Source organism: Triticum urartu, chromosome 2A, assembly GCF_056163025.1.
Source record: "Triticum urartu cultivar PI428250 chromosome 2A, HENAU_Tu73, whole genome shotgun sequence".
NCBI lineage: Eukaryota > Viridiplantae > Streptophyta > Magnoliopsida > Poales > Poaceae > Triticum > Triticum urartu.
In genome coordinates this window covers 679423965-679448214 of record NC_141874.1, presented here as the reverse complement: position 1 = coordinate 679448214, position 24250 = coordinate 679423965, and the positions used below count along the sequence as shown (strand labels likewise).

Below are 24250 nucleotides of genomic sequence, written 5' to 3'. Positions count from 1 at the left end.
TCAAATTCGACCAACATTTTTTCCGAATCAATGAACTTTTTTCATAATCAGAAATTTCTTTCTAAAAATCCGTGATTTTTTTAAAACATTTGGTGATTTTTTTAAATTCTATGAAAATTTTCAAATTCGTTGAACGTTATTTTTAAAATCAATTTTTAAAAAAAAATATATGAACTATGTGTTAAAATCTTTGAACTTTTTTTCAAATTCAACAAACTGTTTTTCAAATTCGATGATTTTTTTAAAACCGACAAACTTTTTCAGTTCAAATAAACTTTTGTTTCTAATTGATGAACTCCTTTTCAAAACTGATGAACTTCTTTAATTTTGATGAAGTGTTTTACAGAAACAATGAAGTTATTTTCAACTCATGAACTTTTTTTGAAAACGGATGCAGTTTTTATAAATTTGATGATCCTTTCTACAAAATTGATGACTGTTTCTTCAAAATATATGATTTTTCTCAACTTTGTGAAGTTTTTTTAGAAATCGATGAACTGTTTTTTCAAATTTGTGAACTGGTTTACAAATTGATGAACTCTTTTCAATTTTGCGAACTCTGTTTGCGATTTTGTCAACCTTTTTTTAAATCGATGGACTTTTTAAAATTTTAGGAACATATTTTTTAGATTTCGATGAACGCTTTTACAATTCAAGAACCTCTATTTGGATGTATTTTTTTAACAATTGTTAATATTTTTGAATTCAAAACCTTTTTCGATTTTCTGTGATTTTTCTGATTTTTTGCGTCTTTTTCGGAGGTCAACGTTTGATTGGTCAACTGTTGAACAAAGCATACATTTTTGTTTTGATTGAAGTGGAGAAGGAGCATACTTTTTTTTGGAGAAGGAGAACGAGCATACGTACGTGTGAGCTGGCAAGCGATAGGCTTTTTGCCTTGTATGGGTCGGCCCACCAGGAGCCACGTGGGCCCCAGAAACTACAACCGGCGCCGATTAGGAGTTCCCTTAAGGCGCCCGTTTCTTCAGTTTACTCAAACGGGCACACACACCCCGCGTCGCGCTTGGGCGGCCTATTTGCACAAAATGAGGTAACATACTAGCCACCTTTCGTGCTATGACAATGTTACTTTCTTTTTCTTCCTTAAATATGACAGTACAAAAAGCAGGGATTTCTTATTTGTTTTTTCTTCCATTTCTGTTTCTGTTTCTTTTCTTTTTCCCTTTTTATTTTCTTTACTTTTTTCATTTTAAAATGCACGATAATTTTCAAATTTGATGAATTTTTTAAATCAATGATGATTTTTTTTAATTCTTTGATTTTATTCTCAAATCACTGAGCTTTCTAAAAATTCGATGAACTTCTTTCAAATTCTATGATTATTTTTTCAAATTTGATGAAACCTTTTCAAACTTGATGAACTTATTTTTAAAATTCTATGAACATTTTTTCAAATGCGTTGAACTTTTGTCATATTTAATGAAAATTTTCAAATTCGATGATTTGTTTTTTCAAAACCGATGAACTTTTTTCTAATTTGTGAGCTGTTTTACAAATTGTTGAACTTTTTTTAAAATCAATGATTTTTTGTCAAATTAATGAACTTTTGAGAAAATTGTGAACTGTTTTTCAAACTCCAACATTTTTAAAATGCATGTATTTTTTAAAAAAAACTTGCTATTTTTTATTTTTTTATAAGATAATAGTTTACCGGTCAACTTGTCAACCGCGACCTGTTAACGTGATCGAGCGAACCAGAAAACCAGTCCAGCGCTTGTCTTCCTATTGGGCGTGCCCATAAGCGAGGGTGCATGGGCGTCAAGAAGGTTAGATGGTGCTTAATGCACCCTATAGGAGCTCCCGGCCTCCAGTTTCCTATCTGCATTGCCTAAAAAAAGTCCAGTCTGCACCACCCACAATCCCCAACACTGTTATAGATTGGTTTTGTTTATTTGTTACTGTCGTAAAATTAATATTCAATTGGTTTATTCATATATGAGCAACCAATAAATGTTAATTCAATTGGTTTGCTAAGTTCTTTTCGACATTGATTGATATAATTACCATGGTTATTATTAGAATCTCAAATATTTATTCATATATGGGCAAACAAGAAATGTTAATTCAATTGGTTTGCCCAGATGTTTTCGGCATTGATTGATATAATTCCCGTGGTTATTATTAGAATCCAAATATTTATTCATATATGAGTAACCAATAAATGTAAATTCAATTGGTTTGCCAAGATCTTTTTGGCATTGAATTATATATTTCCTGTGGTAATTATTCGGATGACAATGTCTTCTATATATACCATCCAACCATACAATTTGATAGGGTATTCCTAGGTCAACATTGATACCCGACACATCTCATAAACCCAAGAAAATCGTGGTAGCAAAACTATGAGGCTGTCACAAGCTCTCTCGCACCTTGTCCTCCTCCTGGTCTTCACCTTATCCGGCGCTTCCGTTTTAGAAGAGACATGCAGGTTCTACCGCAATGGTATTACTGCATCAAATTCTTCCAGCCAGCAAAGACAGCGCCACCGCAGACAAGCACGGCCTCATCTTCATCGCCATGGGGATCTCCTGTGCGACCGCCGTGAACACCCGCAAGCGCATCGCCGCCCCCAAGGCGGGGAGCAAGGATAAGAAGATCCAAACCTCCCTTGCCACGTGCGACCAGAAGTACTCAAGTGCCGTGGGCCGGATTGACGAGGCTGCCAGGGACATTCCGTCTGACAAGTTGCAGGACGCGTTGACGAGCCTCGACAAAAACCTAGACATCTTCTACAACTGCGAGGAACAGTTCCGCAAGACCGGTGTGAATTCTCCGTTGGCCGATGAGGACAACGTGTTCTTTAACGAGTGTGTATCCATTAAGGACATCTCCAACGGTTTGTATGTTAGCTTGTTGGTAAAATGTGTCATGTCATCAACCAATACTTTAACATACAACAACTTCAATGGATTGTATCTAGTTTGCCTAATAGGATGTGAGATAATAAATAAGATGCTCTCTCATTCTACATTGAAGCTTGTGCAAGGGGTGTTGGTTCATGTACATACAACATTCCTCTCTTTTCTCGTTTATTATATGACACATCATCAAAAATCCTATGTGCAAAGTCTATTAACAACTATCTTACAACCATTGAAGATGCCCTAAGGCTGTAACGTGGTATTAACTAGCCGTCAAGGATATGAACTGGGGTAACTGGTGCAGAAGTCTGGGGTCATTTGGATGAGCAAATCTCTCGAATTTCTAAGCCACAATGTGATCACTGCACTATGCAAGATGTATTGGCGCAGATTTTATTTTCCCGTGGATTTGTTTTAATTTTGTGCTGATTTGAAATAGCAATGGTGTCTTCTTCTCTCAATCCAGCAATAATAGTTAAGTGAGTGCCGCAGAAGTTTGCGTCGTACTAGAGAGTTTGCTTTCATCGTAACTTGTTTTAATCTCACACAAAAGAATTGATAAAATCATTATTGTGCTGAGAATTTTTGCGTTAAAAACAAAATAAAATAGACAATCACACATAGATAATCTTTTTTTATTGATTATATGTAGAATTACAAAGTACAATCTCCACATGATTATGTATTCTATTCACTGCAAAAAAATGATTATGGTATTCTACGCCTTGGTAGATTAATACACAAATGCCAATTTTATAGAGAAAAACATAGCTAAACCTGAAAAAAGGATGCATTTTTCACGTACCAACTTTTACTTACCTGGTCGGCATGAAACACTTGTACGCACAAAAGAATTCTTGACATGCACATACATAGGGAGCAACAAGGGGGAAAAGGCATCCTCCGTATTTTTTTAACATCAAAATACTCTTTATTGGGAGTTTATCACCATAGCTATGGAGAGGGTGCACTCCTGCACTAACACGTGTCAGCGTGCGTTTCAGCGGGAGCTAGCGCCCGGGGATTGAGGTCGGACTAGATATTTGACTCAACATGAATCAAGCATGGAGCGATCATTCTCTTTCTCCAGCTAGTGTCGAGTATCCTCTTGCCATTTTCATGATTATTATTATTTTGAAAACTTTTGATCTATTTATCTTCAATTATGATAGTACAACGAACACCAAAATAATAAAAAGTACATCTAGATTCGTAGACCACCTAGCGACGACTATTATCACTGAAGTGGGCCGAAGGCGGGCCGCCGTCATCGCTCCTCTCTTGCTGGGACCGGGTAAAACTTATTATAGTAGACAGTTGAAAGGTCGTCGTGCTAAGGCCCCATCGGATCAGCACAGCAGATTAGCAACCGTCGCCGATGAAGAGCAGCGCAGACAAACTACAATCTGATGCGAGCAAATTCACTAAGGACGGATCCACCGGAGACACACCTTCACACGCCCACCTACAATGCTAGACACACCATCGGGACAGGGGCTAGGCAAAAACTTTATTCCATCTTCAGGGAGCGGCCACCGTCCCGTCTTCCTCAACAGGACACAAACCCTAACAGAATTCATTGGAACATCTAAAAACAGAGTCCTCTGGCCAGCAAGGCCCGAGATCCACCGCATCACCATAGCCCTAAGGTCAGCGGAGACGAGGCGGACCGGCGACGGCGCCGGTAGGAGGCAGAGGAACCCTAGACCTTAGAGGAATGGTTTCCTCCTTTAATATATATATGGTGTTTTCTCATGTTGACTTCTTTTGGATGCAGCATATGGCCATGCGTCTGCATGCTACTGCTACCAAGTGCGCCACAGGTCGAAGCAAGCATTTGACGTTAATCACGGTATCAGCTACATGTGGTAAGTAATTTAAATAATTAAAAGAAAAGCTACATCAACATTGATCGTCCACATGATTTTTATTTTTATTTTTATTTTTCTTTTGGGCATGATCGGCATGAGCCCATTAAGTGCACTTCTCATTTTTGTTTAACCGAGTTCTTTTTTCTCTCTCTCTGGCACGTGGGGCATAGAACCAACCCAATGACATTGTCCACGCGATTTCAAGAAGTACCAGCCCAGTGGATAATTTTGTGCTCGAGTCCCGTGCACCGCAAGCAATCACCAGATCCATTAGGAATAAATTGATTTAATTTGTTTATTTATTACTGTCAAAAACTCAATATTCATTTAATTATCATTAGTAGTCCCTCCTTTTTGGTTTATAGGGCTTATTTTAAAATTTTAGTTTTTCTATTTTATAAGGCTCAATTTGATTGTTCCCCATCACATGTTCAGACTTCAAGGTGCATTAAATCATTGCATGCAAGTATCAAGAGAAAACTAACCAATGTGCAATTAATGCATTCGTAAACATAATTTTTTGAGGAAAACAAAAGCATTAATTGGGTGCTTTTGCAAACTACAAAAAATATTTCACCACTCATCATCTATCTTGGTTGGTGAGATTTTTGAATTGAGCCTTATAAACCGCAAAGGAGGGAGTACATTTTTTATGGGTTTGTCCGAAGTTGCTGCCCAAGATTGATATTGATACACTCATCAAGTATATTTCTGTATTTATTTACAGTGACAGATATATGAGCACCATCTGCATATGATTTGTTATCAGCATCATAAACATCAGATATATTACTCATCAAGTCAAGGCAATCGTGCGTCCTTACACCATGGGGGCTTGCCAGGCTCTCCCCTGCCTCGTCCTCCTCTCCCTCCTCGTCTCGTCGAGCTCTTCCACCCTAGACGACGCGTGCAAGTCCTTGGGCGCAAGCAACGAGGACATCAGCTATGACTACTGCATCAGGTTCTTCCGGGTCTTCAGTGCCAGCGCCACCGCGGACAAGCGCGGCCTCGTCGTCATCGCCGCGAAGATCGTCCGAGCAGAGGCGGCGAACACCCGCAACCGCATCAACGCTCTCAAGGCCTCGGAGACGGACAGGAAGATCGCCAGGCGCCTCTCCCACTGTCACGCGCTGTACACGAGCACACTGCACCTGCTCAACGCGGCGGCGAAGGCCATCAAGTCGGGTCATTTGCAGGACGGGGAGGCGAACCTCAACGCCGCGTTGGAGAACCCCGACGCGTGCGAGGAAGGGTTCCGGGAGCTGGGCGTCAGGTCGCCGCTGGCCGACGAGGACTACGAGTTCACGAAGGGGTGCTCCATCGCGCTCGCTATAGCGAGCACGTTGTAGCTAGCTAGCTAGCCGCCCAGGATGTGAATCAGGCTAATAGTTCTAGCAGCGAACCCACAATCATTTGGATAGAGCAATAAACTCTTGGAACCCACGGTTTCAGATCAATGAACTTTGCAACTACCTTTGGCTGTTTTGTAAGAATTGATTCTGTGGTGAGCGGAAATAGCAATCAGACACTAAGCCCATGTAACACAATTTACATATGATCGTGGCAATTGACTAAATGGATGTCAAGCATTCATGTTCGTGATTACTTTGGACATCCGCACGCCGACTAATTTTGTACGCAAAAGATGTTTACAAGATAATTAAGTACATGCGAACCAACCTGTGATGGGCCGTCCTGATACATGTCCAGAGCGCATGGTTGCATGCTTAACATACATAACCTTTTGATGTGGCATTGTTGCATGCTTAAAATTAGGTAGCGAATAGCAACCACTCGAGATGATACCATGCGCGTTGATGTGGCAATTGGACACCGTTATATTAATGAGATTTGCTAGTGGACTAATAATACGAGAATTAAAATTAAATAAATATAATCTTTTGTAGTTGATTATTGTATATTTGTAGAATATCTATTCAGTATTTTCTCATGTACAATGACATGTTGAATTGGTATAGTTGCATATTGACAAAACTAGTAGTAGTGAGGATCAAGTATTCAAGTATATAGAATTTAGGAACAAATCATATGTATGCCTCTTCGAAAGTGTTTTTCTATGGCCGAGCTCATGTGAGCTCGGGTAACAATAAAATAAAAAGTAAAAAAATCATTTTTTGTGTGTGCAACATTGACAAATGTTTTCATAGCTTGCAAAATTTTATCATGAAATGACATTCGTGGAAAATGTGGCAAAGGAAACAGAATCAATGCTCCAAAATGCATTTGAAAATAACATTTTGGAGCATTAAATTTTTTCATGATTTTGACAATTTTGCAAGCAAACAAATATTTGGTCAACGTTTCACACAAAAAAAATTAAAATTTCTTTTTAAAAATCCCCATGTTTTTTTATTTTTACTGTTCACCCGAGCTCGCGTAAGCTTGGGATTAGAACAGCCGCATCATTATGGCTCTCAACTTTCTCTAGGGAGAATCGTTGGGCATATAACAATGTCTATCATTTACTTGGCCCATCTCCTAAGCATTGATAAGCTCGAGAAGTACTATCTGACTGGGGAATAATGTGCTCCCGGCCGAGCTGCACCGACACAACACCCGGGAACTCCTCTATGCCTCCGCTTGCAAGTGACGGAGCCAGGATTTAACCAAACCCTGTGCCAATTTGTTTTTACAATAATAGAAAACTTTGACATTTATAACAAAAAATTCCAGCATCCTCAAATTATGTAACTGCCAAAAAAGACTTGCATGAAAAAAAAATTACTTCATAACAACTGCGACAATGCATACAAGAAAACATTGTGCAATGGATGGTGGAGCGAGGCACCCTGGGCAGAGGTAGGCCGGCGACAGGAAGTCTTGGGCAGTTGAGGGTGGGTGCTAGTATGGCGCCGCTACAAGCGGCGGTGGCAATGACATCATGATGGTCATGGCCCATTAGATGTTGGACTCTTCATTTCGTTGGGACTCGAGAAGACAGGGTCCTCGCTTGTTGGGGCAAAAACTCACCGAAATACACCTGGCAACCCCGACTAGGCCGGTCCACTGGCGCTGTGAGCGGGAATAGCAGCGAAAAGATGACATTGTAATGGCTCATCTACTGTAGCACTTGGGTTTTTCTCTTTTTTTCATCCGGTTTTCCGATAACATGGAAAAATATATATTAAAATCTTTGATCATTTTTATGGAAAAATGATCACCTTTCTAAAATACAAACATTTAAAAAAATAATAAAACCCAAACATATTTTGAAAAAACTGAATTTTTTTGAGAACTTGATTTTTTTTCAAAATTTTGAATATTTATTTAAAATACAAACAACATTTGAAATTTATGACATTGTTTGAAAACTTGATCATATTTCAAAAGGTGACATATTTTAAGAAGTTGAACTTTTTCTTAAAAAAATTTAAACCAGGCTATTTTTTTCCAAATTTCAATTTTTTGGGAGAATGGGAACATTTTCTGGAAAACACAATCATATTTTTATTTCCCAAACTTTTTTGAAACACATACATTTTGAAATTTGCAAACACATTTTAAAATGTATAACGTTTTTCGACATTCCAATCAACATTTGAGAACACGAAGATTTTTGAAATTCCGAACAAATTTTGAAAATTTCATATAATGGAAACATTTGAGGTAGAAAAAAGAAAAGGGAAAAGAAAAGGAAACTGAAGAAAAATGGAAAAACAACAGAAAAATAAATAAAAAACTAATAAAAACTAGACCAGAACCTTCCATAAGAGTCCCGAAACCGGGGAACCAGTATATAGCTAAACGGACCGGCCTGTTTCCGTTGCTCGCTCGACATTCGGAATGCGACAAATAGGAAATGTTGCATCACCCGTCCCTCCCAATTTTTCTTTTTGAGTTGGACGTCCCAATATTTTTGGCATAAACACGCCCAAGTTTTGTTAGGAATAAATTGAGTCCAAAAAGGAATATAATTACTTCCTACGATCCATATTAATTCTCGGTGATTTAGTTCAATATTATAATTAATGAGCAACAATTAACATGGGTCGGAGAGAGTAATGATCCATATTAATTTTCTCGGTGATTAATTACAACTTTAGACTAAATCGGCAACAATTAATATGGATCGGGGAGTAAAATTTTTTTTAGAGAGACCATCATGGTTAGCTTTATTAATTAACCGAAGAGATTACATCATCTGCCAGCACAGACATAAGGCAGGTCCGGAGGTTCGACTGTCCAACTAGAAAAAACCTTAATACTGTATATTTTTTAGAGGTAAATACACCACAAGTCACAGAACTTGCACACGACGGTCAATTTAGTGCGTAAACTTGTAAAATACGTGTTTCTAGTCATCTAACTTGTCTTCTTGTTCATATACGATGCTTTCTACCGTATCCGGCTGTATCATTACGGGTGCCAACGTGATGGGGCCTACAATCAGTGGCTGAGGTGGTGGTAATCCGCACGCACTGTTTTTTTCTCAGATAGCACCCTTGCATTTTATTTATTTATATGCAGAAAATTCTCAAATAAAAGTAAAAAAAATTGTTGCACACAGTGGGATTTGAACCCACGACCGACCATGATTCGCCCCGCATAGAAGCCACCAGACCAACTGCACCTTTGCGTTTAACAGAAAAAAATTATCTTTATATAACTAGACCATGCGAATTAAAGTAAAATCAAAACGGAGACAGGGTAATCCCCGCTTCGAGCTTGAAGGCGCAGTCCAAAAGAAACCTATATGCATTCATTATCCAAAAGAAACCAAAGGTAAGCCCCTCTCTCTCTCCACTAAGGCCCATATGGCCCATTACTTCTCCCGGGGGGGGGGGGGGGGGGGGGTGTTCCGGTAACCCTCCGGTTCTCCGGTTTTCTCCGAAATCCCCCGGAACACTTCCGGTGTCCGAATATAGCCGTCCAATATATCAATCTTTATGTCTCGACCATTTTGAGACTCCTCGTCATGTCCGTGATCACATCCGGGACTCCGAACTAGCTTCGGTACATCAAAACTCATAAACTCATAATATAACTGTCATCGAAACCTTAAGCGTGCGGACCCTACGGGTTCGAGAACAATGTAGACATGACCGAGACTCGTCTCCGGTCAATAACCAATAGCGGAACCTGGATGCTCATATTGGCTCCTACATATTCTACAAAGATCTTTATCGGTCAGACCGCATAACAACATACGTTGTTCCCTTTGTCATCGGCATGTTACTTGCCCGAGATTCGATCGTCGGTATCTCAATACCTAGTTCAATCTCGTTACCGGCAAGTCTCTTTACTCGTTCCGTAATATATCATCTCACAACTAACTCATTAGTTGCAATGCTTGCAAGGCTTATGTGATGTGCATTACCGAGAGGGCCCAGAGATACCTCTCCGACAATCGGAGTGACAAATCCTAATCTCGAAATACGCCAACCCAACATGTACCTTTGGAGACACCTGTAGAGCTCCTTTATAATCACCCAGTTACGTTGTGACGTTTGGTAGCACACAAAGTGTTCCTCCAGCAAACGGGAGTTGCATAATCTCATAGTCATAGGAACATGTATAAGTCATGAAGAAAGCAATAGCAACATACTAAACGATCGGGTGCTAAGCTAATGGAATGGGTCATGTCAATCAGATCATTCACCTAATGATGTGATCCCATTAATCAAATAACAACTCTTTGTCCATGGTTAGGAAACATAACCATCTTTGATTAACGAGCTAGTCAAGTAGAGGCATACTAGTGAGACTCTGTTTGTCTATGTATTCACACATGTATTATATTTCCGGTTAATACAATTCTAGCATGAATAATAAACATTTATCATGATATAAGGAAATAAATAATAACTTTATTATTGCCTCTAGGGCATATTTCCTTCATGACTTGTTGTGGAGCTCTTCCTTATCCTTGAGTGACATCTCATGAGCAACAATTCTTCCAATGACTTCTGTTGGCTTGAGATCTTTGTAGTTGGGAATCATTTGGGTCAATGTGCACACGGTATCATAGTTTTCATCCAAGGCTCTTAGGAACTTCTTGATGATGAACCTATTGGTCATCTCTTCACTTCCTAAGCCAGAAATCTCATTTGTGATGACAGCAAGCCTAGAGTACATTTCAGCGACACCTTCACCATCCTTCATTTTGAACTTGTCAAGTTGACTTTGAAGCACATCCAATTTGGATTCCTTGACGGACTCGGTACCTTCGTGCATATCAATCAAAGTATCCCAAATTTCCTTTGCATGCTCAAGACGGATGATTTTGTTGAATTCTTCAGGGCACAATCCGTTGAAGAGAATATCACAAGCTTGAGCGTTGTATTGCAGCATCTTCAACTCTTCCGCGGTAGCTTCACGGTTTGGTTCTCTCCCATCAAAGAATTCATCTTGCAAGCCAATACACACAATAGCCCAAAGGCCGGGTTATGTACAAGAATATGCATGGTTCCGATAGGTGGTGCTATCGTACATCCACGTTGATGGAGACTTCAACCCACGAAGGGTAACGGTTGCGAGTCCACGGGGGGCTCCACCCATGAAGGGTCCACGAAGAAGCAACCTTGTCTATCCCACCATGGCCGCCGCCCACGAAGGACTTGCCTCACTCGGGTAGATCTTCACGAAGTAGGCGATCTCCTTGCCCTTACAAACTCCTTGGTTCAACTCCACAATCTTGACGGAGGCTCCCAAGTGACACCTAACCAATCTAGGAGACACCATTCTCCAAGAGGTAACAAATGGTGTGTTGATGATGAACTCCTTGCTCTTGTGCTTCAAATGATAGTCTCCCCAACACTCAGCTCTCTTTCACAAGATTTGATTTGGTGGAAAGAAGATTTGAGTGGAAAGCAACTTGGGGAAGGCTAGAGATCAAGATTTATGTGGTTGGAATGGAATATCTTGACCTCAACACAAGTGTAGGTGGTTCTCTCTCAGAAAATGTATGTTGGAAGTGTATGCATGTTCTGATGGCTCTCTCCACGAATGAAGAGTGGGTGGAGGGGTATATATAGCCTCCACACAAAATCTAACCGTTACACACAAATCACCAAACTCGGTGGGACCGATTCAGAGAACTCGGTCAGACCGATTTAGTTCAAAATGTGAACGTTAGGATTTTCGGTGGGACCGACACGTCAACTCGGTGGGACCGATTTCGTTAGGGTTACGGCATAACGTAATCTCGGTGATACCAATTATACAAACTCGGTGGGACCGATTTTGGTAATAGACTAACCAGAGAGTTGGTCAGGCAAACTCGGCGGGACCGATTCGCTCATCTCGGTTGGACCGAAACGTTACGAAAGGGAAACAGAGAGTTTGCATTGCAATCTTGGTGGGACCGATCGCTCATCTCGGTTGGACCGAAACGTTACAAAGGGAAACAGAGAGATTACAATCCCATCTCGGTGAGACTGAGATCCCTATCGGTGAGACTGAAAAGACTAGGGTTTATGGCAGTGGCTATGTCAAGAGAACTCGGTGGCGCCGGATAGAAAGATTCGGTGGGGCCGAGTTTGACTTTTTGGTTTGGTACATATGTGGATGTGAGAAAGTGGTTGAGGGCTTTGGAGCATATCACTAAGCACTTTGAGCAAGCAAGCCATTAAGCAACACCTCATCCCCTCTTAATAGTATTGGCTTTTCCTATGGACTCAATGTGATCTTGGATCACTAAAATGAAAAATGTAGAGTATTGTGCTTTGAGCTTGAGCCAATCCTTCTGTCCTTTGCATTTTGAGGGGTCCACTTTTCTAATCCATGCCACGCGGAACATTGAGCTTTCCTGAAATATTTATCTTGAAATAGCATTAGCTCAATGAGCTATATGTTGTTAGGAATTACCAAAACCATCCAGGGATAGTTGCACTTTCACTCAGCGGCGACCGCATCCCGTGACGGGAATGGCGCTGCAACCACGACCACGACAGCGAGTTGCGGCCCAGCGTACGGATCCGCCTGAGTTGCTTCACCAGGGTGACATCCATCGTTGGTCTTCGTCTCTTCGGTGTTTCGGTTGGATTGATCCTGATACAAGCGGAAGGCGTGTTTGATTCCGCCTGAGTCAGCTCAAGCTCGTCCACGACCGCGGCGAGCCGGGCGCCGCCACGGCCACAACAGGGAGTCGGGCGTGTCCACGGTCGCCGAGAGCTGGTGGTGGGCACGATGGGCAGTGGAAGCTCCGGCGCGCTCAAAGTGTTTGACGAAATGTCAAGCCCAACCTGATGGCTGTTAAGTTTTGTTGTTAACGCTGGTAATCATATGCATGTATGCAACCAAACGCCGGGTGAAAATTGCATCTTGATGACAAGACCCCCAATGTAGGCAACCAATCAACTGGTAATCTATGTTTTTTGACCCTGTTTTTACTTATCCAGGCCCAGCTCAGCCTGGCTCGTTTTTCCCCTCTGAGCCAGGCCCGACAGTGAAAGCAGCCAAACACGCCCTTGACTTGAGAGTGCATGAATGAATTCTGCAATGAACGACACGGTGATTTTGATTCTCCACCAATGTGTTATGCTGCTGAAATTTCTAGTGAAAATCCGCATGACTTGTCAAAATTTTGGCCTTGTTTGTAACAAAACCAAAACTTTTGGGTCTTCCACCTCAATTTTTTGGCCTTGATTGTAACGAAGCCAAAATTTTGGCCTTACAAATACCATTTCTAACCAAGTCGGTTGATTTCTCATTCGTTTGGCCTTGACAAGTCTGCATGCCACTGCTACCAACTGACATGAAGTCTTGGGCAATTGAGGGTGATGTTAGTATGGTGCCGCAGCAGGCGGCGGTGGCAACAACATCATGATGGTCGTGGCCCAGCAGAGGCTCGGGTCTTTTTATGAAACATTTTCTGCAAAGTTACACTATCATTACTTTTACATTTTATTAACCTATTTCTAAATGTCACAAACATTTTTTGAAAGACATGACTATTTTTTAAATGTCACTAAATTTTTTATTGAATGATACAAACATATGTTTTAAAAATTGTGCAAAAAAAATTCTACACTGATGGACATTTTTTAAGTGTACGATGAGCACTTATAAAGTTTAAGTAGATTAGTTTTAAAAGTTCTAGCAACGAGCTCATGATTTTGGATCGAGCAACAATAAAATATTGGAACCCACGATTTTAGATCAATGAACTTTGCAAGTACGTTTTGGCAGGTTTTTTTGGTAAGAACTGATTTTGTGGTGAACGGAAATAGCAACCATACATTAACCTCACACAATTTGCATATGATCGTGGCGATTGACTAAATGGATATCAAACATTAATGTTCGTGATTACTTTGGATATATCATGCCATGATATTAGATGCGCACGCTGACTAATTTTTTTATGCAAAAGATGTTTTACAAGATAATGAAGTACATATTTCCCCCAACACAAAGATACATCAGTACATATACCATAAAAATGAAATTGAGTACTCCCTCTATTCCGTAATGTAGTGCATATATATTTTTGAAAACTCAAGCATCGGAAACTTTGACCAGATTTGTGAAGAAAAATATTTACATCTAGAATGCCAAACTTACATAATTATTGCATTCATTATAAGATGAACTTTCATATTTTATATATTTGATATTGTAGATATAAATAGTTATCTCTCAAAACTTGGTGGTGGGGCGAGGCAACCCGGGCGGAGGTAGGGCTGGCGACAGGAAGTCTTGGGCTGTTGAGGGTGGATGTTAGTATGGCGCCGCAGCAGGCGGCAGCGGCAACAACATCATGATGATCGTGGCCCAGCGGAGGTTGGGCTCTTCATGTCGTCGGGACTGGAGAGGACATGGTCCTCGCTTTTTGCGACACAAAAAGATGCCGAAATGCACATGGCAACCCTGACTAGGTCGGCCCAATGGCGCCGGAGCGGGAATTGTAGCGAAAAGATTACATATTTTGGAAAGTCAAATTTTCTCTTCAAAATTTTTGGATTTTTAAAAAATCAGGATATTCATCCAAAATTTGGATTTTATGGAAAAGGAGAACATTTTTTTGGAAAACATGATCATGTTTTGAATTTCCCAAACTATTATGAAACACTTTTTTTGAATTTGCAAACAAATTTTAAAACTTAGAACACTTTTCAAAATTCTAACCAATATTCGAGAGCATGAACATTTTTTTGAAATATCAAATAATTTCTGAAAAATTCTGAAAAGGGAAACATAATTACTCCCTCCAATCCATATTAATTCTTAGTGATAAGTACAACTTTATACTAAATGAGCAACAATTAACATGGATTGGAGACAATAATGATCCATGTTAATTCTGAGTGATTCAGTACAACTCTATACTAAATGAGCAACAACTAACATGGATCGGAGAGAGTAATGTTCCATATTAATTCTCGGTGATTTAATACAACTTTGGACTAAATCGGCGATAATTAATATGGATCGGGGGAGTAATTTATTAATAGCAGAACATAATATATTTGCAATACATACCTTTTTCATTGGTTTGTTCAAATTGGAAGATTGATATACTCATGGGGTATTTTTGTATCAATCATGGCTATATATATGCACCATCTACAAACGATTTGTTATAGTCGTGCCAAAAACCATGATGAGGCACTGGCAAGCTCCCTCCTGTCTCCTCGTGCTCCTCTTCGTCCTCGTCTTCTCCGAGGCTTCCACTCTAGAGGACACATGCAAGTCCGTCGGCGCAAGCAAGAAAGACATCGGCTACGACTACTGCATCAAGTTCTTCCAGGGCGACAGCGCCAGCGCCACCGCGGACAGGCACGGCCTCGTCGTCATCGCCACTAAGATCACCCGAGGAGAGGCCGCGAACTCCCGCAAGCGCATTGATGCCCTCAAGGCCTCGGTGACGGACAAGAAGGTCAGCGGGCGCCTCTCCGACTGCCGGATGCACTACACGGCGGCGCTGAAATGGCTCGAAGCCGCCGCGGAGGGCGTCAAGTCGGGTAATTTGCAGGACGCGAAGACCAACCTCACGGCCGTGATATTGGGCACGGACACCTGCGAGGAAAGGTTCCGCGAGCTGGGCGTCGTGTCGCCGCTGGCCGCCGAGGACGCTGAGTTCTCCAAGGGCTGCTCCATCGCGCTCGCCATAACCACCATGTTGTAGCTAACGTGGTAACTACTCTAGCTGCGAGTCCATGATCATTTGGATCGACCAAATAAACTCTTGGAACCTGCAATTTCAAACCAGTGAACTTTGCAAATATGTTTGGACGGAAATTTTGTTTTCTTATAGAATTGCCTTGAATTATTATTTTTCTGGAGCTTATAGAATTAATTTTATGATTTCTTATTTTTCTGGAGCTTACAGAATAGAAATACTCCATCTGTCCATATTTACATGCATGGCGCACGGTTTTATGTACGATGGCGCTGATGGAGGAAATGGATATGCCCCATTAATGTTCATCCTTATTTAGGAGATCTGATGCCATAAGATTATGTATAACCAGACTCCCATATCGTCCCCAAATGCTCGAGCAGGTTGCCCGGTCATTGAACGGATGAAAAAAATAGTATCAAACCAGGTTTCCACCAGCCCAAACGCCGGGCCCGCACCAATTTTTTATTCTTTTTTTGGTGGTGGAGGGGGGGGGTGTATGGGGACGTCCGGATGTGCAACATCAGACTGATCGCTAGGGCCTGCGCAATTTCGCCCATATTCACTCCCTCCTTGCCGGACCAGCCCTCTTCTCTTCTTTGTTTGTCCTCGTCCATACAGCCGTAATCGGTCAAGGTCACCACTACCGGACGCCGCCCCATGGTCATTACTTCTAGATCATCGATGAATTCGTCATGGAATGATGGCTATGAGTGGAAAAATGATTTAACTTAAAAACTTTCTAAATGTGAACGGCCATCAACGCTCACTTTTGTGAAGTTGTGAAGAGTATGAACTATGACTCGACTGTTCATACCCCTCACAAAGGGGGCATTGATGGTCATACTGAGAGAGAAGATTACTGCTTTTGCATGATGCGGCTATCTAAGCCGGCCGCATCGCTCCTCGTGCAGCGAGGTGACACTAAACCCCCAACCCCGCCGGACCTGAAATTTTCTATTTGTGCGCATTGTTTGACCAAAATGATCGACGTGCATGTGTTTTCATGTATTTGATGTTTCAAAAATACGGTTTATGATTGCAAATGGCAAAATTCCGGTTTCTTTGTGTTTGTGTTTGCATGAGGCATGTTCGGTCACTTTCTGCAGGCGTATCGGCAGACGTATAGGGATCTGGATTAGGCAATTCGGGCCTTAAATGCTCTAAGGGAGAGAAATGCACGGTAACTAATTTTATTCGCAAAAGATGCATGCAAAATAATTAAGTACATATCTCTATCTCTATCTTCTCTAAATCTATCTCTGGTTCTTCTATCTCTATCTCTATCTTCTCTATCTTCTATCTCTCTATCTCTAGTTCCTATATCTCTTAGCGACACAGAGCATATCAGGAAGGGTTTGCATTAAACTGAAGGTCACTCTCTGACCTTGTTGTGTTGGGGTGTAGTTGTCCAGATCTTGCTGGATGAGAAGACCTTGTTGTGTTGGGGTGTAGTTGTCCAGATCTTGCTGGATGAGAATGTACTCCCTCCGGTCCTTTTTACTCTGCATATTAAAATTCTCTAAAGTCAAACTTCACAAAGTTTGACCGTATTTATATGAAAAAATATCAACGTCTGCCATACTAAAGTTATACAGTATGAAACTTTAAATCATGACACATTTATTAATATTGATTTCAGATTGTGAATGTTGGTAGTTTTTTTATAAAGTTGGTCACATTTTATGAGGTTTGACTTCAGTCAAATCTTATATGCGAACTAAAAAGGACCGGAGGGAGTACATGCAGAATACTACTGGTTTGCTCTCTCACTACAATGTGTGATGCTAGATACAGTTTTGGGCTTCGAGCCCGGGTCACATGCTGTTGGTCGTTTCCTTCTCCGATCGGTCGGCTGGTTTGATTGCTTCCGATCGATCGCTATCTGACGAGCAGCCAAGTCCAGCAGCCAGGAGACGGCCGCACGGCAGCTAGCGGCGCAACGCGTAAGGATCGACCTGCACGGCAGCGGCGCCAACGCTCAGGCAATGAGGCAAGTCAGTCTGCGAGTGCGATCGGGATTGGGGCATGACCGTGACACGCCATCTCGTCACGAATTCACCATCAGGTTTTCCCTCAAAAAATCACCATCACGTATACACCCTAACAGAACACCAAGCCCATTTAATTTACTCCATTTTCCTTTAACGGATACATACGCATTTCGATGATTATGAACGTGCATCTATTAATCTTGTTCTTGTCATCTTTCATATACTCCCTCCGTTCCTAAATATTTGTTTTTACAAAGGTTTTAAATGGTGACTACATACAGAGTAAAATGAGTGAATCTACACTCTAAAATATATCTATATACATCTGTATGCAGTGACCATTTGAAGTCTCTAGAAAGACAAATATTTAGAAACGGAGGGAGCACATCAGTACGTGTGCATTATCGTTCAACTTTTGCATACTTCCAACCCACGTCTTCTGCATACCGGCCGGGTTAGACGATAATCCTGATCATCAAAATCAGAAGTTGCAAAAGAGACAAAGATAATATAGGTTTTAACTCAATTTCAGAACAAGCTAGGTAGTGGTTTATATTATAAAACAACCGTAAGTTCCGTCTAATAACCAGATATTGCACGTGATGTTAATGTTGCAGTTAAGATTTTGAAGACATTTACACGTTCAAGCAACAGGTACAGTACTTGGTCCATCCTGTTATAATTACAGTACAGTTACATTGTTATTACTCTTAGCGCTTAAATTTGAGCTTTGTCCAGAGATTTGCTTCGTCCTCCTCCATCTAATCAGATACCTACACGACTGGTCCAGCCGGAGTCGCAGTCACTGAGCTCCACGATGAGGTCCACGCCCCCGGCGTCTACAGTTAATCATACCCGAATTTCCCATCGAGCGGACGCCACCTGAATTTCCTAGCACGATCTTCCGTCCCTATATATATCGGCTCCCTCCACATCCAAAAGACAAAACGTCTGACACAACCACCACTAAAACCAGCGCAAAGATGATGAGGCATTCCCAAGCTCTCTCGCAGCTCGCCGTCCTCCTCCTCCTCTTCCTCCTCGTCTCATCCAGCGCCGCTTCCACTCTAGACGACACATGCAAGTCCGTCAGCGCGAGCAACAGGGACCTCGGCTACGACTACTGCGTCAAGTTCTTCAAGGCGTGCAAGGACAGCGCCACCGCGGACAAGCGCGGCCTGGCCGTCATCGCCACGAAGATCATCCGAGCGGCAGCCGTGAACACCGGCAGGCGCATCGCCACCATCAAGGCCTCGCACGGGGACGACAGGAGGATCCAGGGCCCGCTCGCCGACTGCGACGAGCTGTACTCGAGCGCCGTGGACCAGCTCGACGCGGCGGCGAGGGGCATCTCGTCGGGGAAGTTCCAGGACGCCCTGACGAACCTCAGCGCCGCTGCGGACGCGCCACAGACCTGCGAGGAAGGGTTTCGCGAGCTGGGCGTGAGTTCGCCGCTGGCCGACGAGGACTCCAAGTTCAGTAAGGAGTGCTCCATCGCTCTCGCTGTAACGAACACGTTGTAAGCGACAAAGTCTATTAGTCATTTGGATCAATATAAATAATCCTGGAATACAATTTTAGACCAGATAAACTCCGCAATCACGTTTGGCCGCACTTTCCTTTGTTGTTCTATAAATTATACTCCCTCTGTAAACAACTTCAGTGGATTTTTATTGTTCCTAAGTAGTGATCTAAACGCTCTTATATTTATTTATGAAGAGTGTGAAAGTAAGTAACAAGGTCAGTGGATTTTTGGCCTCATGGCTCGCGGATGCTGTCCGATGCCTAAGATCTCCTCATATGTGATGATGGTGAAGTTTCTCAAAAAAATATATGATCATGGTGAAATAGCAGTCACTAAGAAAACGGCACACAATTTGCGGACGATCGTGGCCATCAAAGCGAATGCATGAACATCCATCGAGCATCAATGTTTGTCAATGTTCAGGAGATCTGGCGGCATGGGATGAGATGCCCACGCGCGGCACGCTAACGAATTTTGTACGCAAGAGATGCTTGCCAGACAAGTGCAAGATTATATTATTGTTGGCAATCAAATACGCCCACACGTATTAGTTGCCACATACATCAAAATAGCGGATGCCGGTATCCTTTTGTTTAGTCATATCATTTTAAGTGTTTTACAGCGAAACGTCACAACGAATGGTTGCAGAACGAATCTGATACTGATACCGGTAGCACATGATGGATGCATGGGTCATGCTGTGTCCGGCGGCGCCGGCCTCACCGCGGGTAAGGTCCAGCCACGAAGGTCATGTCCAGTCAGGCAGTCAGCGTCGTCGCGCGCGGACGGAGGCGGCAAACCAGCGTGCGCGAACGTTTCGAGCCGAAGGTGCAAACTTCGGGAAATTTGGCCACGATAATTCTAAGCTTACGATAATCCTAAATTTTACTGTGTGGGCATCATGATTTCCAACCAAATGTTACCATGCACTTCCAATTCTTTTCTTTTCTTTTTTCTTTGAAATCATGTACTTCCGTTTTAAAGAAATATAAGACGTTTTAGATCCCTAGCAATGATTTGAAACATCATATTTCTTCCTCGCCGGAGTCGGATAAACCTTGTTGTAGTAGACAATTGGAAAGTCGTCGTGCTAATGCTCCACATGACCGGCACACCAGAACAGCAACCACCGTCGATGATGAGAAGTGTAGATCAGAAGGATCCACCATATAGACACACGAATATAGACGAATGAAAATCGGATCCAAGTAGATCCGCTGAAGCCAAACACCGAACAAACCCCGCGAGATCCATCGGAAACGCACCTCCACGTGCCCCCTCCGGCGATGATAGACACACCGCCAGAGAGAGACTAGATAGGGAGAACCATATGCTACCTTCAGGGAGCCGCCACCGCCACATGTTTTTGAGTAGGACACAAACCCTAAACAAACTCAAAAAATAAAAGGGAAGCCCTCCCGCCGGCAAGGACGAGGTAGATCAGTGGCGACGCCGACGGAAGGCGGGAGGAACCCTAACGCCCGTTGCCTTTCCTTGTGTGGTAGGAGCGAAGGGGTATTGTGCACTCAATGACTTACATATATTTCTTTACAGAGGTCGTATATTTCTTTACAGAGATAGTAAATTTGTAGGTTTAAATCTATCGTAATTGTAGCATGAGCAATGCTATTTGTACGTACATGTTTCAAAAAAAACTTGTACACACTAGTCCATTAGTTGGCTAAAAACGTGAGAGCAGTTACAATTTACTTCCTCCATTCCTAAATACTCCCTTCATCCAAAAAAGCTTATTCAAAGCTTGTCCCTTAAATGGATGTATCTAGCACTGACTTGATGCTAGATACATCCATTTAAGGGACAAGCTTTTCCGAACGGAGGGAGTATAAATCTTTTAAAGTGGATTCATTCATTTCACTTTTATATAGTCTATATTAGAATCTCAAAAAAAGACTTGGATTTAACAACAAAGGGAGTAGAGAATAGTATGCTTGAATTTTGTAAAACCTTTACATAAGAATAGGATTTTCCTTCTAGCATTGCTCAATTCCTTGACCTTTTACGCCTAGGCGTCATCTACTCGGTTGCTTGCAATTTCCAAAAAGTTAAATCCGTACATATATGTACGCGATTGGCCAATTCTTTTCTCAGGAAAACTTTCAACCTATTCATCTGCAACCATGACAGTACAATGAACATCAGAAATAGTAAAAAAAGTACATGCAAACCAATTGGCGATAACTACAAGCATCGAAGCGAACCGACGGCGAGCCGCCATCATAGCCCCTCCCTTGTCGAGCCAGGCAAAACTTGTTGTATTAGACAGTCGGTAAGTCGCCGTGCTATCGACCCATAGGACCAGCGCACCTGAACAACAACCGCCACCGATGAAGATAGCGTAGATCAGAAGATCCAACCTGAAGACACACGGACGTAGACGAACAACGACCAGATCCGAGCAAATCCACCAAGACAAATCGATCGAAGACACACCTCCATAGGCTCACCGACGATGGTAAACGCACCGCCGGGAAGGGGGGGGTAGGCAGGGAGAATCTTATCCCATGTCCTTGTCTCACCTTCCTGAGCAGGGCAAAAATCCTAATAAAACTAAAAAAGATCTAAAAACGGAGCGCTCCCGACGGCAAGGGCCTGGATCTGCCGTGCCCATTGGCCCTAAGGCCACCAGAGAAGAGGTGGATCGACAGCGGCACCAGGGAGAAGTAGAGGAACCCTTATCTTTTTTTTAGGAGAGGAGGCTGCAACTGCATGAGGTGTTGCAATAACGTGTTGGACGTGGAGTTTCTACACCTGGGCTCAAATGCTTCTTATGTGAATAGTAAAATAAAAAACCATTTCAAGAAGTTCTGAACTTTTTTGTGGCATACTTCAAGAAATGTTTGTTGTGCACCTAAAATTTCATCACAAAATGACATTGATGGAAGGCGTGGTAAAGAAACAAAATTGATGCTCTAAAAATGTTACTTTCAAACGCATTTTGGAGCTCTGATTTTATTTTAGTTTTTCCATGACTTTTACCAATATGATTTCGTGATGAAATTTTGCATGCACAACAAGCATTTTTTTTTGCGAGGACACAACAAACATTTCTTAAAATGTGCCACACAAAAAAAATCAGTATTTTGTGAACTTTTTAATTTTTTTATTTTAACAAACATTTCTTAAAATGTGCCACACAAAAATTTCAGTAGTTTGTGAATTTTTTTCATTTTACTATTCACATCAGAAGCATTTGAGCTCGGGTGTAGAATGGTAATTTCGTATCGTATCACGCTTCTGTCTTCGCCAGTTCCATACAGGTAGCAGGAGTGTTGAAGGTACAAACTATTTGATGGGTGGCCCAAGGTACCTCTCAAAATTTTGATTTCAAGGCTCAATTATATCCACACTGTCCACTGCTTTGTTATTCGGCGAGTCACAACCAGTTTTATCCCCAACGTAGCCCCTTATTGAAATAGACATATTCTGGGCATAACACGTTAAAATAAACTTAGTTGCAGATATACAGCAAGATGACCCACCAGAATTCTAGAAAAAATACAAAATAAGTTGAAAAGGAAAAAAGGAAAAGGGAAACATATTGTTCATAAAGTAGAAGAAAAAAAGAAAGGAAAATGGAAGAAAAAAAAGAAAACTGGAATAGAAAAGGAGATAAAAAACCGAAAATAAAACTTGCTGAAATTAATATATGTGTAAGAAAATTTAATCCCTGAACTATTTTTTATTATGTATTTTTAAGAAAAAAATCAATGGATTTTAAAAAATATAGTTTTTTATTTAAATATATTTATGTATACAAATATTATACTCATGCATTGTATTTTTTATGTAAACCATGGATTTTCTTCAAAAACAAATTGTATATATGAAATAAAATTGTTCAAAGAGTATTGAAAAACAAGTTCGTGAACACAAAAATCTACCATGTATTAGAAACTTGACATAAGTTTCGATAAATCAAATCATAATAAAACAGAAGAAAAAATGGATGAAAATAAAAATGCAATAAACGAGAAGAGAAAGAAATTTGTTTGACCCATTCTTTTTCCTGGTTCGAGTCACTCTTGATTCACAACTTATTTTTCAAATGATAATCCGCAGGAAAATACGCAACCTTGAGGCCTCATTTGGTTGTTGGGGTTGAAAAAACCTGGGCAGTAAACCCCGAAGTAGGAATTTCCCAGCTCACAGGGTAGCCTCCTCCCACCATGTGAAAGTACCCCGTTAGCATTTGGACACCAAGGGGGAGGGAAGGGAACATGCAAAATTTTAAAAACAGGTTCCAGAATATAGAATTCTCTGTTTTTGTAAGTCAGATGGATCTAGACTTGCTAGCGTTGGACATCATAGATGCTTGAGCTAGTGCTAGTCAGATGGATCTAGAATCTAAGCATCTCTATAGAATTGCCTAGAATTGGATAAAACTAATTTTAGATAAGCACCTCTACAGAACGCCGCGTCGTCGTCCTCACGGACGCGACAAAGAGCGGATGGATCTTGGAGAAGGAGAAGCGCGGCCGCCGGGCCATTGTCGTTGCCTTCGCCGGAGGGCAGAAGAACCGGCAGGCATAGAGCTTGGGGGGCCTTCGCCGGAGGGAAGTGGAGGCACTGTTCCTGGTGGCCCGAGGGAGAAGCTCGTGAGGCGTCGGCTCGCGAGAGCGAGCGAGGGCTTTCCTTCCCGACCTATCGAGGCTTGGATGTTTCTCCCGAGGAAAGTCCGTAGGAAGGCTCGGGATCCCTCCCCCACATCGGTGTCCAAATGGCACGACCGATCTCCCTGGGCCAACTCGGCCCGTGGTTCTGTGACCCGGGAAATCAGCGGGGATCTCGAAGGGATTCCGTGCAACCAAATCAGGCCTAAGGGTTCTTGGATCACTGATTGGTTGTGCCTCTTGTGGATGCGCCTCTTGCGG

At 41.8% G+C, this 24250-nt stretch overlaps 4 protein-coding genes across 4 annotated transcripts; all 4 read left to right on the top strand.

Moving 5' to 3' along the window:
• The first annotated feature begins 2463 nt into the window (after nucleotides 1-2463).
• On the top strand, nucleotides 2464-3211 carry LOC125537828 (uncharacterized). The gene is made up of 2 exons (XM_087542108.1): nucleotides 2464-2860; nucleotides 3156-3211. The coding sequence occupies exons 1-2, from the start codon at nucleotides 2464-2466 to the stop codon at nucleotides 3209-3211; spliced, it is 453 nt and encodes a 150-aa protein (XP_087398234.1).
• A 2372-nt stretch (nucleotides 3212-5583) lies between these two features.
• Nucleotides 5584-6105, top strand: LOC125534042 (putative invertase inhibitor). Its single transcript, XM_048697349.1, has one exon. The coding sequence runs from the start codon at nucleotides 5584-5586 to the stop codon at nucleotides 6103-6105; it is 522 nt and encodes a 173-aa protein (XP_048553306.1).
• Nucleotides 6106-15289: 9184 nt separating this feature from the next.
• LOC125534044 (putative invertase inhibitor) lies at nucleotides 15290-15958 on the top strand. The gene has a single exon (XM_048697351.2). The coding sequence runs from the start codon at nucleotides 15318-15320 to the stop codon at nucleotides 15843-15845; it is 528 nt and encodes a 175-aa protein (XP_048553308.1). The 5' UTR covers nucleotides 15290-15317; the 3' UTR covers nucleotides 15846-15958.
• Nucleotides 15959-18764: 2806 nt separating this feature from the next.
• On the top strand, nucleotides 18765-19547 carry LOC125534040 (putative invertase inhibitor). Its single transcript, XM_048697346.2, has one exon. It carries the CDS (start codon nucleotides 18817-18819, stop codon nucleotides 19354-19356), a length of 540 nt encoding a protein of 179 aa, XP_048553303.1. The 5' UTR covers nucleotides 18765-18816; the 3' UTR covers nucleotides 19357-19547.
• Nucleotides 19548-24250: the final 4703 nt, after the last annotated feature.